The sequence below is a fragment of the Theobroma cacao genome, chromosome 3 (genome assembly GCF_053813885.1).
Source record: "Theobroma cacao isolate CCN51 chromosome 3, ASM5381388v1, whole genome shotgun sequence".
Classification (NCBI taxonomy): domain Eukaryota; kingdom Viridiplantae; phylum Streptophyta; class Magnoliopsida; order Malvales; family Malvaceae; genus Theobroma; species Theobroma cacao.
The window spans coordinates 748121-766484 of NC_142641.1; the positions used below are offsets into that span (position 1 = coordinate 748121).

General features: G+C 35.0%; 2 protein-coding genes and 1 pseudogene across 4 annotated transcripts; 1 reads left to right on the forward strand and 2 right to left on the reverse strand.

Annotated features, from left to right (window-relative positions):
* The first annotated feature begins 429 nt into the window (after nt 1-429).
* Nucleotides 430-15687, forward strand: NRPC1 (nuclear RNA polymerase C1). 2 transcript variants are annotated; one of them, XM_018117638.2, is made up of 27 exons: nt 430-584; nt 693-822; nt 979-1128; nt 1221-1395; nt 1666-1853; nt 2038-2147; nt 2256-2355; nt 2829-3044; nt 3128-3276; nt 3373-3514; nt 3617-3757; nt 4031-4219; nt 4298-4526; nt 5689-5782; nt 6155-6389; nt 6593-6784; nt 9398-9496; nt 10256-10459; nt 10553-10807; nt 11400-11547; nt 11656-11807; nt 12122-12277; nt 12351-12464; nt 12542-12645; nt 13424-13628; nt 13810-14012; nt 15073-15687. In XM_018117638.2, the coding sequence occupies exons 1-27, from the start codon at nt 529-531 to the stop codon at nt 15122-15124; spliced, it is 4188 nt and encodes a 1395-aa protein (XP_017973127.2). In that variant the 5' UTR covers nt 430-528; the 3' UTR covers nt 15125-15687. The 2 variants fall into 2 exon arrangements, with proteins under 2 accessions (XP_017973127.2, XP_017973129.2); XM_018117640.2 differs by lacking the exons at nt 430-584; nt 693-822; nt 979-1128 and having other exon boundaries at nt 1246-1388.
* Nucleotides 15688-15736: 49 nt separating this feature from the next.
* On the reverse strand, nt 15737-16906 carry LOC18603907 (BTB/POZ domain-containing protein At5g60050 pseudogene; annotated as a pseudogene).
* Nucleotides 16625-17890, reverse strand: LOC18603908 (uncharacterized). Of its 2 annotated transcripts, none has more exons than XM_007036160.3 (2): nt 16996-17890; nt 16625-16906 (listed from the first exon to the last, which is right to left on the reverse strand). In XM_007036160.3, exon 1 carries the CDS (start codon nt 17737-17739, stop codon nt 17011-17013), a length of 729 nt encoding a protein of 242 aa, XP_007036222.3. In that variant the 5' UTR covers nt 17740-17890; the 3' UTR covers nt 16625-16906; nt 16996-17010. The 2 variants fall into 2 exon arrangements, with proteins under 2 accessions (XP_007036222.3, XP_088660953.1); XM_088804827.1 differs by having other exon boundaries at nt 16768-16906; nt 17001-17890.
* Between the last annotated feature and the right edge of the window lie 474 nt (nt 17891-18364).

Sequence of the window (18364 nt, forward strand, 5' to 3'; positions counted from 1 at the left end):
TACATAATCAAAAATTTATATATCTTAAATTATATATATAATAAAAAATTAAAAATTAAAAAAATAAAGAGTTATTGAATATTTTTGTATATTTAAAATCTCGTTTGATCTTATATTATATAATTTTTTGGTAATTTTATTTTTCAAAAATTAAATATAAGATCTCAAAAGGATTTCAATTTTCACTTGATGAGACCTAATGTTCGGGGCTTGGGAAATGTAAAGAGAAAATATTGGCCCATCATTGAAGATTTTATTCGTAGCCCAAAGTCGATTTGGATAAAGTCCAAGTCCATGTCAAGCATATGTTAGTGAAAGAGGCCCAAATAAATAAAAGAACATGGGCAGATTTGCCTTGTGCGATTGGGCATCGGGGGCCTTCTAAAAGGATTTCATTACCCGACCCGACTTTGATTCTGCCGAGAAAGTCACGATACAACTTCACCATCCCGCCACCCCCTAAACCCCTTCCTCTCTCCGTTTCTTTTCCTTTTTTTTGTCCTCAAAATTCTTCATTTTTGATCGAAGATGCAGCAAAAATTTACAAAACGGCCGTACATCGAAGATGTCGGGCCGCGAAAAATGTGACACCCGTTCTCTCTTTTTTAATTGTATTTCATTTATTTGTCGTTTTTGGATTTTTAATTTTTCATTAAAATTATTAATGTTGTTTTTAATTATTATGTATGCAGAAAAAGCATTCAATTTTCTATGTTATCAGATTCGGAGATAGCCAAAGCTGCTGAAGTTCAAGTTTATCAAGCTCTTTACTATGATCCTAAAAGCCGCCCCATCGAAGGCGGCTTATTGGATCCCCGAATGGTACTTAAAATTTACTTCCATTGTGTATTTACATGTTTTTTTTTTTTACGTAATTTTATTTATTCCATTGTGTATTTATTTGTTCTTTTTTTGCTTTATTTTATTTTATTTTTCAAGTTTTAATTTACTTTTTTTTTTCCATTATGGGTTTTTTAGGGTCCTGCAAATAAAAGCGGGAAATGTGCAACCTGCTATGGAAATTTTGCGGATTGCCCAGGCCATTACGGATACTTATCTCTTGCCCTTCCTGTTTATAATGTTGGATATTTAAGTACAATTTTAGACATTTTAAAGTGCATCTGTAAGGTAATAAAACTGTGACCCAAATTTTTGAATTGTGATTTTATTTAATTGAAGCACAGTGTTGATTGTTATTACTTGCGAAATTTTGCGTACAGTCTTGTTCTCGTATAATTTTGGATGAGAAATTATGCAAAGATTATCTGAAGAGGATGAGAAGTCCGAAGATCGATGCATTAAAGAAGGGTGATATAATGAAAAGTATCGTGAAGAAGTGTAGTGCTATGGCTAGTAGTAAAGCTGTGAAGTGCTGGAGATGTGGATATGTAAATGGTTTGGATTCTATATTTACTTTTAACTTAAATATAATTGTCTGACATGATGTATTTATCATCTTTAAAAGTGAAATGAAGCTCATCTTTGGTTATGGTAATTGCTATATAGGGTTTTCTTGAGGTTGTTTTATTTTAAAATGGCTGGATCTTTTTCATTGATGTAAGAATCCAAGCTGGTTGTGCTAATTGCTATATTGGATTTGTTGGGCTTTTATAATTGTATGAAATGAAACCAGTTAGGAACTACTTTTCTGTTTGATGGTTGTAGGTACGGTGAAGAAGGCTGTGGCGATGTTGGGCATTATTCATGATCGTTCAAAAATTAATGACAACAGTTTGGAAGAATTTAGATCAGCAATTTCCCACACAAAGGAGTCCAAGGCATCCTTCAACGTTGCTACTTATGTTCTAAACCCTGTCAAAGTGCTTTCTCTTTTTAAAAGGATGACTGATTTGGTATAACCCTATGCTCTTTTGGTTTGCAAAATTTTATCACATGTTTTGCATATTGGAAACCAATATTGGAGCATGCATTTTAAATAAAAAACAAAGAAATGTTTCTTTTTTTGATCTTTTATAAAATTTTTGCACTTATTGATTTTGTTATAACACGAGATATTCTGCATTTCATTGTTCACAGGATTGCGAATTGCTATATCTTTCTGATAGACCTGAGAAGCTCATAATTACAAATATTGCTGTGCCACCTATACCTATCCGACCTTCAGTCATTATGGATGGGTCACAGAGGTTCTCTTTTTGTTTGCTACACATCATGTTTTGTCTCTGGTAGTTGCTGCAATTATAGGTGATAAAAGTATAAATTATTTTTACAATTTTCCTCTTTCCTTGTTGCAGCAACGAAAATGACATTACTGAGAGGTTGAAACGAATTATTCAGGCAAATGCTAGCCTTCGTCAGGAATTAGTAGAAACAAATGCTGCATTCAAATGTCTGGTATGGAAATGGATTCTGATACCTAATAGGTACCTGCAGGAATTTAGGTCAATGTAGAATCTGTTATCATTATTGTTTGTATATATGGAGGCCCATTGGGCCTTGAGGTACACAACGAGAGGGAGTTATATCCACCTCCCATCAGACCTTGTAGTGGGAAGCCCCAAGCTTTAACCATTGAAATGTCTCTTTGTTAACTGGTTGAATGCTATTGTTGTAATCATATTTGGTATCGTCTTATTGCGTTTCCTTATCCTTTAGATGAATTAAATTCTGGAGAGATACTTTAAAGATTAAATATTAAAGAGGCTAAGTAGGACTAGAACAAGTATGGTTGCAGGTGTTTTGTTATAGTAGGAATGCTGAAGGCTAGTTAGTAAATTGTTGAGTGCTGAGAAATGTTATTAATTTAGATTTTTTTTCTTCTCTGGGAATATCACTTGTGATGTCTTATGCTGAATATTTTTCTTTAGGGTGGCTGGGAGATGCTTCAAGTTGAAGTTGCACAGTACATTAATAGTGATGTTCGAGGTGTTCCATTTAGTATGCAAGTGTCAAAGCCGCTGAGTGGTTTTGTTCAGCGCATCAAAGGGAAGCACGGACGCTTTCGTGGTAACTTATCTGGCAAACGTGTTGAATATACTGGCCGGACTGTTATATCACCTGACCCCAATCTGAAAATTACTGAGGTTGGGTGTCCTAGTAATGTTTGAGCAGTTTTAGGATTTTGAGATCTTGGTTTATTTGTCCTCTGAAGGAATTAATGGTTCAGGTGGCTATCCCAATCCATATGGCTCGGATTTTGACTTATCCAGAACGTGTTTCCAATCACAATATAGAGAAGCTAAGGCAGTGTGTTCGTAATGGCCCTTCGAAATACCCTGGTGCAAGGATGGTCAGATATCCTGATGGTTCAGCTAGGTTCATCACTCTTGCATCTTATAATGTTTGTCATCATATTAATATTGATAATTGTTTCATTTGCTAATGGTTTGGGCTTAAAATTTAATGCCGCAGGCTCTTGATAGGTGATTACAGAAAGCGTCTTGCTGATGAACTAAAATTCGGTTGTGTAGTTGATCGCCATTTAGAAGATGGAGATATTGTTCTTTTCAATAGACAGCCAAGCTTGCATAGAATGTCTATCATGTGCCATAGGGTGATTATTAGTTGTGGATGTACTAAATTGCAGCATGTAGTTATTCTGTTCTCTCTTTCTCCAAGTTGTTGGTTGATCATATTCCTCATGCCATGAATGCAGGCGAGAATCATGCCGTGGAGAACATTGCGATTCAATGAGTCTGTTTGTAACCCATATAATGCTGATTTTGATGGTGATGAAATGAACATGCATGTCCCACAAACGGAGGAGGCTCGAACAGAGGCACTCATGTTGATGGGGGTAAATTCTTTTATATCATACTATCTTAGGAATTGTGCCTGTGAATATCATATGCATTTAGTTTTTTTAATTCCCACTCAGCTTGCTTCAAATTGATATGTATTTCTGGCCTTTAAAATGTTTTTCCACTGATGAACCACAATATCATAGTGATGATAATGGTATGATAGGAAACATGTTCAGAAATGAACCTATGAACTGCTACTGAACACCTTTTCGTGAAAATTTAGATAAATCTGAAAATTTCTTATGAGTTGTTGTTTGTGTTTCCAGGTGCAAAATAATTTATGCACGCCAAAAAATGGAGAAATTTTGGTTGCTTCTACTCAAGATTTTTTAACATCTTCCTTTCTCATTACAAGGAAGGATATTTTCTATGATCGTGCAGCTTTTTCTCTTATATGCTCCTATATGGGTGATGGCATGGATCTTATAGATTTGCCGACTCCAGCATTACTTAAGGTAAATGCTGATACCCTTTTGTAGTACTTTTGCTATATGCTTTTCTATTTTTTATTGAATTCAATTGTTGTGATGCAGCCAATAGAGCTTTGGACTGGTAAGCAATTGTTTAGTGTTCTATTACGCCCACATGCGAGTGTGAGAGTCTACTTGAATCTTATTGTTAAGGAGAGGAACTACTCCAAGAAGATTATCAAAAGGATTGGAAATAAGGAAATAGAAGTAGAAACAATGTGCCCAGACGATGGATTTGTCTATATTCGGAATAGTGAGCTTATATGTGGGCAACTGGGGAAGGCTACTTTAGGTGAGTTTTTGCATATTTCTTACTTTTTCCTACATGTTCTGCATGTAATCAATAATCTCATGTTCTTTTAATTTGTTATCCTCAAATACGATTCTCATTTGTTAGGTTTTTTATTGAGTCATAGAAACGTGCATTGGCAAAGTGTCTCATAGATTAGTTTAATAATCATGACACTTGAGAGATACCAGCTGCATCTAGTATCATCAGGGTGAGATAAGATCTGTTACTTTGTAATTTTGATTTGGTATGTTGAAAAGATTACTCAATAAAAAATTAGACAAAAACTGCATGCTGAATGAAGAGAATACAGTTCTTGTTCCAAAGTTTCTATCATACTTTTGGTTAGGTGAAATGAAGAGAATGTAATTTGTGTTGGACATTCTCTAGAGCATATTTTTATTTGAGACTTTGCATTTTTTAATCTATTACTCACCATGGCTAAACTTTTATGTTAACTATAATTGCTATGTTCCTTTCAGTTTATTCCTTAGAATTAGAAAGGAAGAAAGCCTGTCACACACAGACACTCTTAGTTGCCCATAGATGTGGAGGAGCTAATTCTTATCTATCTTTCTTATTTTCTTCTGCTGTTTTCTGGTTTCCTCTGTGTACGGTGTATGATAGAGCTGCTTTTCTACCTCTTGTTTGATATATTTGAAATGAGTCTTATTGGCTTGTAGGGCCACTTTTACATGATCGCGAGTTTAGAGCTTGAGATCACTGCAACATGACATTTTTGGGTGGCTCTTAATGGGGCAAACTTAGGTTTTACTAATTGCTTTAGGATTAGGACTGGATTTAGTATCTAGCCTATTTATGATTCCACCTTCCTATTATGGGTTTATAGTAGGTTACAGGGCCCACACTCTGTTGAACTCCTCTGTGATGAACTAAACACAGGCTGAAACCCAGTAGAATAGTTTCCAGCAAGCAGTCTAAGCATTGTACATATTCTATCTATTTGGATTGTTTCAGATGCCAGTAGTTAATGTAAGAGATTAATTGTTGTTTTTGAAGTTTGTTAACTGCTTAATTTTAATTTTAATTTTTTTTAACATTCTGGAAATGCTCTTTGGCTTGACTTATGTGGACAAAAGAACAATAATTTTCAGGTTAGGCTCTTGACATTTTCAATTTCTTATATTCTGCAAAATGAATCCAGGAAATGGCAACAAGGATGGACTTTATTCTGTTCTTCTCAGGGACTACAATGCACATGCTGCTGCTGCCTGCATGAATCGGTTAGCTAAACTGAGGTAACCAATCATAATAAGATTTTGGTTGCCAAATTTCATCTGTCATTGTTTCTGAAGTTCATATGTGAACATTTTGGTTGTTTGAATGACTCCATGCTATGCAAGTTCTTCATGTTTTTGTGAGGGCAAGTTCATAATTTTTCCATTCTTTCGTGAAAAATTTTCTTTAAAATCTTAGTCTAGCCTAATATAACATGGATTTCATATTGTTTATAGCAGTCACATGAATGATACATGTTACCGTTTCTACAGAATCCTATTTCACTTTCCAATTGATTCTGTTGCGTTTAATGTAATTTCAGGTCTTAATTTGACTTCGTATTCTCTTTGTTCTTCTGTTAAAATATTTTCTCTTTATATGCTTCTATGCAGTGCTCGATGGATAGGGAATCACGGCTTTTCAATTGGAATTGATGATGTCCAACCGGGGAAAAGGTTGAATGATGAGAAAGCATTAACAATTTCAGGAGATTATAAGAAATGTGATGAAGAGATACAGACGTTCAATGAAGGAAAACTAAAGCCTAAACCTGGTTATGATGCTGCTCAAACACTAGAAGCTAATGTAACTGCAATATTGAATAACATTCGGGACAAAACGGGGAAGGTAATGATTGGGGGTATGTTGTAGTATTTTCGAATTTCTATTTGAACGTGTTAAATGGTCACTGCTGGAAAACTTAGTTGTGTTCCTTTAATCTTTTGCGTTTATATCATCTTCCATACACGTTGAACTATGCATTTGTTTTTAGAATGATGATTACTTGAAGACTATTTTGATGATGGTTTATGAGAATTGCTTTGAAACAGGTATGCATGAAAGAACTACATTGGAGAAACAGTCCATTGATCATGTCGCAATGTGGTTCCAAGGGTTCTGCTATAAATATAAGTCAAATGATTGCATGTGTTGGTCAGCAATCAGTTGGTGGTCGTCGTGCTCCTAATGGATTCATAGATCGTAGCCTTCCTCATTTTCATAGAGGATCAAAAACCCCTGCTGTAAGTTTATTTTACATTTTTTTAGCTCTGAAAACCTAATTTTCTTAATTTTCTTTGTTAATTGTGCAAGAACTTAAGCTTATAGATCGATTTTAGTGTCTTTCAAATAAAACAATGAAAAAGATTTAATACTTCTCAGTGAGTCTTGTTTCTCATGATATCCTGTATTATATTAACATGTCATTGTTCTTTGGAATAGCTTGTGTTAAGTTGATATGCATATAAGATGGAATATAATTTCTGACTTTTTTGATGTCTGAAATCTGTCCTAAAGTTCAGTATTGATGTTTATTTTGTCATCATGTTGGTTTTATTAATGAATGTTTATTTAAATTTCAACTTTCACTCAAAGGGTTATTGGTTGAGTTGTTCATATTGGTTCCTCACATTCATGATTTAATACTTCTCAGTGAGTCTTGTTTCTCTACATGTCATTGTTCTTTGGAATAGCTTGTGTTAAGTTGATATGCATATAAGATGGAATATAATTTCTGACTTTTTTGATGTCTGAAATCTGTCCTAAAGTTCAGTATTGATGTTTATTTTGTCATCATGTTGGTTTTATTAATGAATGTTTATTTAAATTTCAACTTTCACTCAAAGGGTTATTGGTTGAGTTGTTCATATTGGTTCCTCACATTCATGCTAAAGATTATGAGTGATTTACACTTACAAACAAATACTCTTTACCTAGGTTTAAAGGACTATTATACCATATGACACTGGTGTTTTTCTAATTTTCAATCTAGCATAGGGATTCTAGGGTTTGATTCTTTGTGTTTGTTCTCTTTAAGTTAGTTGGCTGGTGACTAATTACATTCTGAATCTGGTGTGAGGAATAGTTTCATTCTGTATACATTTTTAGGCTTTTATCAATGAAACTATGAGCTAATTAGGATATTTAGGGCTTGAGGCATTGTAGTTGCTGGGCAACCCTCTCTTACAGTGGTTTTCTGTTATTAAAAATATCTTTATTTTATCTTTGCTACTGTGATAGTTGAATTAACTCCAGCTTAGCCTTGGTTTCCTCATTCTCCAAACCCCTGAATCTATTCGTAGCCTTGAGACCCTTCAACAACCATTAAGCAAACAACCTGGGAACCTATAATGAAAGCTACTGTCCAGATCATTCCTGCAACTTAATCCTTTGCTTTCAGCAAAGTTATATCAATACTTATACTTTCCACCACCTGTTTGAGTTCTATACTTCAAACCATTGCTTCCTAATAAAAAACCTGAATAATCAAGTGTATTCAAGGGTCTGTTTGTTTTGACATAAAATATTTTCCGGAAAACATTTTCACGACTTATACTTGTTTGGAAGACAGAAAATTTATTCCAAATGTAAAATATTTTATGGGTCATCAGGAAAAACACCCGTTGGCCAGGTAAAATGTCTTACGCCCTTAAGGGGTGTAAGACACTTTCCAGAGAACCAAAAAAAAAAAAAACTCTTATATTAAGCCTAGGAGTATGTGTTTGATGAATATTTAACTTAAAATATTAAAAATATATATTAATATTTAAATTATTCAATACTATTATAATTAAAAAATATATCTTTTAATGAAATCATTCAATGCAATTAAAATTTTTATTTATAAATTGAATATATGTTACTAATGATTATAATAAAAAATATTTCAATGATCGTCATTTGATGAATATACATTTATAAGTATAGTTTTGGATGTTTTACACTATTGATGAATATCGATATTTATATAGTGTTATTGTATAAAAGTGATGAGATGGAAAATTTTTTGAAGTTTTTTTTATATAGCTTACTTTCATTACTGATATGTGGTTAAATGTTTTGGGAAATATCATTATTGATTTTGTCCATTTTCATCTTCATTCCTAATTTTGATTCCAAATTAGTGAAAACCAAATGGCACCATTGTTTTGTAATCAACTCCTATTTATAAATAGGATGGTGGAAGATAGTTTTCATAGTGATGACAAAAATATTTTTCACAGGATGATCCAAACAACAAAAAATGTTTTATATAGTTTATCCAAACAATAGAAAGAATTAAATTTTCCTGTAAAATATTTTACATAGAAAAAATTTTCCCGTAGAAAGTTATTTTCTGGTTACCGAACAGACCCTAAGTCTGCTGCATATTCTCCAAATCTATGCTATTTAACTGTCGGATTTTCTTGAAATAAAAGGCCTATGGATGCATAGCAGTGAAATGCAGTGTTGCAAGATGATTATTCTTTATTCATGTTGTGGTTTTTTATACAAAAGATGAATTTCTTTCCCTTATATTAGGTGAATGTACAATTCGTCATATTTTATCCTTTTGTAGATTTAGTAATACGTGGCAGCATACCATCAACGTTATCCAAAACTGAGATAAATATATTTAAAATGATCATTGCATTTATATGGCTTTGAACAGCAAAGATAGATTGAGGTGATAAATTTTGAAAGAAGATGCTTTTTGTATTTCTTCATCTCATAAAACCACACAAAAATGTTGATGACAATTGACAAATCTGGGTATTCATGGAATTGTTTGTCTTGCATCTTCTCATAAAACAATATTGGAGATTTTGATGAAACATGATGAAGTTCTGAGCATATAATTTTGTGATTTTTTGCAGGCTAAGGGCTTTGTTGCAAATTCATTCTACAGTGGTTTGACTGCTACAGAGTTTTTCTTTCACACGATGGCTGGGCGAGAAGGCCTTGTGGATACAGCTGTACAAATGATCTCTTTTCACTTCTTTTTTATGTCCTTTAAAGTTGTCTGGTCATAGAAATTGTTGTGAGGAAATCTGTTTTGGTGCAGTTATATATTGTGGGCCGTTTGTACATGTGTTTGTGTGCTTATTTGTGCTTAATTACATTCTGGCCTGGACCACTTTTCCAAAATTTTGGTTCACTGCTAAAAGTAGACAATCACTAATGATTTTTTTTTTACAATGCTACCCTTTATTTTAAATGTAAACAACTACAAAGATAAAACATCTTAAACTTGAGTAAATGCATTTTAAGTCAATCATCTTAAACTTTCTGCAATTTCAGCATGTACCTGTAAATTAGGATGGAGGGACTATTTCACTAGTGGGGACTACTAGATTGATCACTTACTCTATGGCAAAATTTATCTATTATGTATTTTCAGTTATGGACATAGACCTGAATTATTTCTTGATTGAACTATTGTTTTAATTTGATTACATCTGGCGTTGGTTTTGGTATTTTATTACTGATACAAGTTGAAAGCAATAATCTGCATCAAGTTTTGAATTTGTTTATTCTGTATCATATCTACTGTAAGACGTTTATTTTAATTCAGCATCATATTGGGGCATTCAGAATTATCTTATGGAATTGTTGTAATACATTACTGATACTAATACACCTATATCTGAAGAGTTGAAATAAATTCTCATTGATTGAAAGAGAGGTATGGCTGGGCTCAAATAATTATTGTTGACTTATCTTGACTGTTGCAGGTAAAAACAGCTGAGACAGGATACATGTCTCGTAGACTGATCAAAGCATTGGAAGACTTGAGCATTCATTATGATAACACCGTTCGCAATGCAAGTGGATGTATAGTTCAATTTATTTATGGAGATGATGGCATGGATCCTGCATGTATGGAGGGAAAAAGTGGATTTCCTCTGAATTTTGACAGATTGTTAATGAAAGTAAAGGTGTGGAACCCTGTCCCCGCTCAGCAGGTTTTGTAAATTTTGTAATTTGTGGGGTGGATGAACTTGACTATGTTGTTTGATGTCCATCTGCAGGCTACCTGTCCTCCGATAGAACAGAAATGCTTACATGTTGGTTCTATCATGCAAATGTTAGAGGAGCAGCTTGCTAAACATGATCCTGCTGGGGTTTGCTCTGAAGCCTTCAAAAAATCTCTGAAAGGGTTCCTTAAAAGTCAGACGAACGAACTAGACAGAGTGATGAAATTGGTTAACAATTGTGCACAGAAGAGTGAGATACTTGAGAAAGTTGGCCATAAAATATCTGGTATATCTGACAGGCAGTTGGAGGTAACTATTGCCATTGTGTAAATAATTGCTTCACACGTCTTCCTGTTTTCTGTTGCTTGTTTCTCCTCATGCCAAAGAAGTGTGTGTCGTGTGTGTATATATATATATATATATTTGGGTGGAAAAAAAGACCTTAGGTAAGAGTAATGCATGCATGAATTATTGTGAATATGTTTGTGCATGCGTATGTACAGACATGTATGTATGTCCTTCCTTGTACCATGATGAATAAGCACTTTTGATTATATTTAAATGTCCCAAAATCAACCTTCCAGTACATAGAATTATTATTTCATTTTCCAAAATTACCTTTCAAAAACATCGCAATTTGTGCCTTTACACTTCATTTATTAAATGGATAGTTTTGGAATGAGAATTTTGAAATTTGAATTTCTTGAAGTTTTTGCTTTTCTGAAGGGAACTTGATTATCTGACGGAGGGAGAAATATCCATGCCATGGGTTGATCTCAGCCATTCTTCTTGTATTTAAATGCTCTGATACTCAAGCCCTCTTAACATATTTTTCTTGTTATTATATGATTAGAAAAATGTGGCAGCCTCTAATGATAGTCTTTGTTTTACGACATAATAGGTTTTTGTTAGTACTTGCATTTCTCGTTATCGCTCTAAAGTAATTGAAGCTGGAACTGCCATTGGAGCTATTGGAGCTCAGAGTATTGGTGAACCTGGGACACAGATGACGCTGAAGACATTTCACTTTGCTGGAGTTGCGAGCATGAGTATCCTTGTTCATTGATTTTATTAACCTTTATGCTCTTGTTGTTAATTAATGTTGCTTTGGGTCTTTTTAAAATGTTTGTTAGTGTGATTCCTCAACATTGTTTTAGATATTACACAAGGAGTTCCTCGTATCAAAGAAATCATAAATGCAGCCAAAAGAATTAGTACTCCCGTAATTACTGCAGAACTTGAGTTTGATGATAATCCGAACATTGCACAAATAGTAAAAGGTCGAATTGAGAAAACCGTTTTAGGGCAGGTATGAAATAATCTATTCAGAAGAATTATAGTTGTCTTATTTTCCATCTTTCTTCTTGTTATAACTTCTTAATATTTATTCATCAGTTGGATTATAATTTATGTAGTCGTGGATCTTGTGACATCTATCACTTAATTTATTCTGTTCAGAGTCTTATATGTTATGGATGTCTTGAATTCTTGGACCTTTAGCTTTTGGATTCTTCTTCCATTGTTTATGATCTCATAAAAACAAAAAGCAATGCTGTTTCTATTGTCTACTTGTTCTCATATGGTTGATTTGTTTTCATAGTTGACTATCTTCTTGTAATGTAGGTTGCTAAGAGCATCAAGATTGTAATTACTTCAAGATCAGCATCAGTTGTTATCACCCTTGACATGGAAATAATCCTAGATGCAGAATTGTATATAGATGCAAATATTGTGAAAGAATCAATTTTGCAAACTCCGAAAATTAAACTAAAGGAGCAGGTCAGATTTCTTATTTATGGTCTTGACACTGTCACTCTGGATTCTTAACATCTCCTGTTATGTTACTCTGCAGCATGTGAAGGTTTTGGATGGTAGAAAATTGGAAGTTGTTCCTCCAGCTGATAGAAGTCAAATTCATTTTGAACTTCATTCTCTTAAAAATCTGCTTCCACTGGTTGTGGTAAAGGTGAGGCTTTAGTTTATCTTTGTGATTGGAGATGTTGAGAGAATACATGTGCTTATTTCAATGTCCTTGGATGATAGGGGATAAAAACTGTTGAACGCACTGTTGTTTATGACAAGAACAAAGAGAAGAAAAATCAGAAAGAAGAAGAGACAACGAAGCATTTCCAGTTGCTTGTAGAAGGGTTAGTATGGTTTTTGCTAGATTCCACAGGTTTCATTCTGTTGTTGCTGTAATTAAAACTAATTGCCCTGTTTGTCTCTTTGAAGTGGTTTTAATGTGCCTCAAACCTGCAACTTGTGCTGTATGCATACCATAAAATAGTATTTTGGATAAAATGATGGATAGAGATCAATGCTAACTTATTTTGGCAATCATGTCTAATTTATATTTCTTTTGTAACTTACAACTTAATTGAAGTTAGCCTTGCCCATCACCCACTCCTGGGGAAGGGTGAGGATTATATTTTTATCTAGAAAAGGAAAAAGAACTGCAGGAATTTAAAAAAAGAAGTCACTTGGTCATTACTAAGACAAGGGAACTGAGGCAAGAAAGGAATACGGCAGAAAAAACTACACAAAGTGCTAAAGAAGAAAAAAGATTTCTTCTGATTAGGAGAAATAGGGCTATAGCAGAGAGCTGCTTGATGTGGTTTACTTCTGTGTAATTACCTTGAGCTCAATGAGGCATTGGATGTACAAATTGAATCTGATGAAGGAATATAGACTTTTATAATCTGAGTAAGTGATGGAACAATTAAATTCCAGCAGCAAAATGAAAGGGCATGGAAGGAGATGAAAGCAGAAATATGGAATTTAACATGTTGATTTATAGTTCTTCAAGCACGTTTTGCTTGTGTGATGTTTATTGTTGTTACAAAAATTATTGCATCCTTCACCATTTCCTACTTTTTGAGAGCTACTTCTTCCTAACTGTTAGAAATGTCTTGTGCATGTTTTCAGCACGGGGCTCCAAGCAGTTATGGGCATTGAAGGAATTGATGGACGGAGGACATGGAGTAACCATGTAATGGAAATGGAGCAGATATTGGGAATTGAAGCTGCAAGGAAATGCATAATCGATGAGATAGCACAAACTATGGAACATCATGGAATGACTATAGACAGACGCCATATGATGCTTCTAGCAGATGTGATGACATTTAGGGTTGGTTTTTCGTTGACATTCATTGCCTGTTGTCACTTGGAAAATAAAAATGAAAATAAGTTTTTCTTTTCCATTTTTCTGTCCTGTAATGAAAATCTAGATTATGTTTTGGACCTCTGGTTTTGTGTACATAATTTTTCTAGGACAATGTATAACTGCATTTACATTATTATTGTATCAGGGGGAAGTTCTTGGCATCACAAGATTTGGAATCCAAAAAATGGACAAGAGTATATTGATGCTGGCTTCATTTGAGAGGACAGCTGATCACCTTTTCAATGCTGCTGTTAACGGGAGGGATGACAAGATTGAGGGAGTTACTGAGTGCATCATCATGGGCATCCCAATGCAGATAGGCACTGGAATACTCAAAGTTATACAGAGGTAAGCATGCGATACATTTTCTAATAATCTGTTTTAATGCCCTATTATTATTTATAATTTTTACTGGGCAATCCATCAATAAAGTAAATTTAATTGTGGAGAAGTAATTTGAATTATTGAAGACTGACGAAGTCGGTTTAGAATGTTCCAAGTTTCTGGCCTCTGGTTATTACTGATTCCTTTGACTACTTTTTGATTCCTTTGACTACTTTTTGCCATACTCAAATTCAGTGCTGTTTTAATCAGGAGTCTTGATTTTTGTTACAAATGTCTTGTGTCTCTTTTTCACATGTTCCATCACTGCTGTCCATTGCAATAGATTCAATATCCAAGAAATATGCATTGCCTTGCATGTTGTTCTATGAGTCATAAATTACAGTTGATGGCTATCTTTCTGGTGCAGACAGATACGAACTTAACTGACAAGAATGAGTTTTTAGGATTTGATGTAGCTATATGTGAATTTTTGTATTTCCTGCTGGTGGAGAAATAAACTACTGAAGTTTCCAATTGTGGTGCTTTGGTAACAATACAGCTTGAATGTAATCCTTAAATCTTTCCCGTTTAATGTAAAAAGAATGATTTGAGTAATCTTGTGCTGCTTTGTGCAGACTGTTTGAGCATCCCCTCTTATGGAGAAATTACTGTCTCAAACGTTCTTCCTCTTGCTGCTTCTTTGACAAATCGCGAACCTACCATAATCTGCAGATCTCTCCTGTTTTGATTTGGACCTTTAATCATTGTTGCTCCTATGATGACTTTGCAAGTAACCTACTTACTAATTCTTGTTGGCATTGTGTGGATGCCATCTAACTTTTCTGTTGGGGTTGTCGATAACCTGGAGGTTGAAAGTAATGATGGACTGATGCTCATTCACACTTTTAAGGATACAAGTTTTCATGCTTGGAATTGCATGTTCTTATGAGGAACACTGAAAATGGGTGCCATATTGTTAATTAAGCCCTGCATTGACTGAACATAATGTTTTGTTAGAGAAGATTTTTCTTAACTTCCATGGGTTTTTAAGAAGTGGTAGTTAATTTTCCTTTCCTACTTGCAGAGTTGATCCACCTCCTATGCTACGATATGGACCAGATCCAGTTTTATCTTGAGTTCATCATTTTGGAAATTATCAAGCAGAAATTTGTGCAGTCAACAGTATGCTCTATGTTGATTATGCATCAGCATCATCCATTCAGAGTTGCAAGATGTCAAGAGAAGAAAACGCGGCTGCCGCTCCCTTTTTTCGCCTGACAGTCACCAGCATGGTCGGAGGGCTGTAGCATTTGAGTGAAAGTTTTGCACTTTCTCGTTTCCTAGAAGCTGGCTGGCTTCTAATCAAGAATGCTGTTCAACATGGCACTTTCTCTGATCAGAGAAGAGAGGCTGATTGCATTTATCTTATTAAAAAGTCCCAAGAATCTCATCAAATGTGAAATATAGGGACCCTTAACTGTTTTCTCTATGATTGGAATATCTTGGAAGTAGTGCAATCTCTAGGCGACTTGCCTGTGGTTGCCATATAATAGATGCCGCAGGCAGTTTTCAAATGTTGTCCAGTAAATGAATTTTGATAGACCTAGGTCTGATTACTTTATGTTTGAACTCAACTTGCGATTCAATCAAGTTCTTGTACATACTGTGCTCATGCCAAAGAAGTTTGAACTTGGATCAAGATTTGTTACAAGTTTTCTGGGCATATAAAAGAAATGGCATTTCAACAATTTCTAATGAGTCAAACCGTTTTCATTTCCATACACCAATGTTCTTACCATACATGACCTCTGGCCCCAGCTATAGAAGATAGAAGCTTCAGAAAAAGAACAAAAATTTTCATATGGACTGAAGGACATCAAAAGCATGGAGACAAGCTGACAAATTACAAAAGAATGTCACTTTGTATATACATACTTGGCTTTAACTTTTATTGGCATAGCTTTCACGTCGGATAACTGCCAACAGTTATTTGCAACTGGGAACTATCTTGCACATCAGTGTACTGTCCGATGAAAGCTCTTCTCCACCAAACTTCAAATGCTGTCTGGATATTGGGACAGTCATCCCCTTTACTGAGAAATCGATCAAACCAACTGAGCAAGATAACCTGCTGTTGCCTCAAAGAAGGGGTAAGAATTGTCTTGCTGAGTCCATCCTCCACTAGTTTCTTATCTACAGATCTAGAAGCCCTTCTCATCCATCCAAAGTCTTCATAAAGAGCTTCCAACCATGTCGACAGCAAAGGGAAACGGCTATCTTTCGGCACCAAGATGTTTCCTCTACCAATTGCGGTACATAGTTGAGCAGTGATTCTGCTGATTTCATGCCGGTACATAATGGGAATCTTTGAATGAAGGGCTACTAGTTCCCTCTGGTCTGCCCATAATTTCACAAAAGTCATTCGCCATTCTTTTGTCAATTAGAATATCAACAATCCACTGCAAATTGTCAGCTTCTCGAGCTATTTCAGCCATTAAAACCCCTCGATCTCGCCAGCTATTGTCCATACCTGTAGCTTCAGATAAGCAGAGGACTAGAGAACTAGGACATCTGTGACAGAGATGACAAAGGGTCTCTTTGGAGACATCAAGCCGATGGTCATCATCAAATGAATCTTCTCTAAGTAACCGTGAAATAAGAGTTTTCATTTCTCCACGTGCTTTATCATCCTTGGCTTGAAGAACACCACTAAGTAGCTGCAAGAAGATGTCATCAGCTCTTGCAGAAGTAGATGGTTCAGATGATACTCTCTGAAGAACCTCAGTCATTGAGCTATGAAGCTCAAGTTGGCTGAGATGAGATATGACTTTCTCCTCTTCCTCCTCAGGCCATGGGACAGCTTCCAAATACTCCAAGCAAGAGCTAATTCCTGCAACAAACATAATGGCCGCAGAGACCTAAAACAAACACTAATATTACAAATGCTTCACTACAGCAGAAATAAGAAGAAAAACAAAAACGAAAAGAAAACAACAGAAGTTGTTACATTGCCTCAAATCAATCAATTATCCACTTCATTTTTAATCTTCTTCTTCTTCTTCTTCCTTGGCTCTGAAAAGGAATCATTTTCAATTCCCTCCTCAATCTCTCTACTCTTACGCTTCTTCTTGTTCTCCCATTGCCCTTCTGCTTCATGTCTCATTTCACCCTTCTCAATTTTCACCCCATTTGCCTGAAAATTTTCAATTTTTCGGCCACTTTTCTCCTTCTTGTGCTTCTTTTTCTCACTTGGTTCCTCAATTACCATCTTTTCCTCATCTTCCTCATAGTTACCAATCTCATTCTTCTCCTTCTTCCTCTTGCTCTCTCCATCGTAAATTAGACTTCTGCCTTCACCATCCCCGACATTACCAACCTCACCCTTCTCTCTCTTCTTCTTGTTCTTATGCTTCTTTCCCTCACTATCCCCACACCCATGACTCGCCTGTTGACTCAGCTCCACAGCACCACGAGTCAAGTTGAATACACTCGGTTCTAGACTCGACTCGCCGGCACTTTCCACCGTGATCTCAGACTTGGACTTCTTGTGCTTGCAACCCGATTTCGACTGTTTTCGCAGCTCCCTGTGCAACTGTTTGAGCTCGTTGAATGAAGCCGAGGCGCGTCGAAGGTATGCGCTCACCGCTTGCGACGCTCCGTTGTCTGTAGCGGCGAAGTTGGAGATGATTTTCGTTGCTTTGGAGACGGAAATCGGAGTTGAAGAGAGGATTTTGCCCGTTACCGTCTTCATCAGGTTTAGGGGTTTTCGAAGAATCGAAATCCCTAGGGTTTAACGTTTAATCGGGTTTAGGGTTTTCGGGTTCGCGGGTAAATTAACTAGCGAATACTTGACAGTATTAAACTTTTCTTTCTTTTTGACCCATTTCAACACATGAACAAATATCCCCAATTATTATTAAAAAATGTATTTTTTGTGATAATACTCTTATCAAATTAATAAATAATTATTTCATCCAAAAAAAAATAGTACATGAATAAAATATATATGTAATAGGTGAAATTTCATTGAGATTAGAGTCTTTAATATAAGTTTTATTAGTTATCTCCAACATAAAAAATCGTAAAACAATCTCCTTTTGAACTTAAAAAAAAATAATTGATACACTTTTTTTTGTTTTAAATAAAAAAACTGATGTGATTGTTTCCTAGAAGCTTTCCTTTGGATTTAAAAAATTTGGGTTAATGTCTAAACACACAGCTTACCATGCTCTTGCCTATGGACTTAATTTAGGGTTCTAATTAATTATGAAGTTAATCACATGGTCCCTTTGAAAACATTCACCAACCAAACATGAGTAAAAGCAAATATTTTCATATTACAATAATTAACTAAAAGAACTATTAGTGCATGATTT

Bases quoted from the DNA above. Each gene is read 5' to 3' on its own strand.
- NRPC1 (XM_018117638.2), top strand. From the start codon at position 529: ATGCAGCAAAAATTTACAAAACGGCCGTACATCGAAGATGTCGGGCCG. The intron at 11,808-12,121 runs GTATGAAATAAT...CTTGTAATGTAG, and splicing joins AGAAAACCGTTTTAGGGCAG to GTTGCTAAGAGCATCAAGAT. The intron at 12,646-13,423 runs GTTAGTATGGTT...GCATGTTTTCAG, and splicing joins TTCCAGTTGCTTGTAGAAGG to CACGGGGCTCCAAGCAGTTA.
- LOC18603908 (XM_007036160.3), bottom strand. From the start codon at position 17,739: ATGAAGACGGTAACGGGCAAAATCCTCTCTTCAACTCCGATTTCCGTC.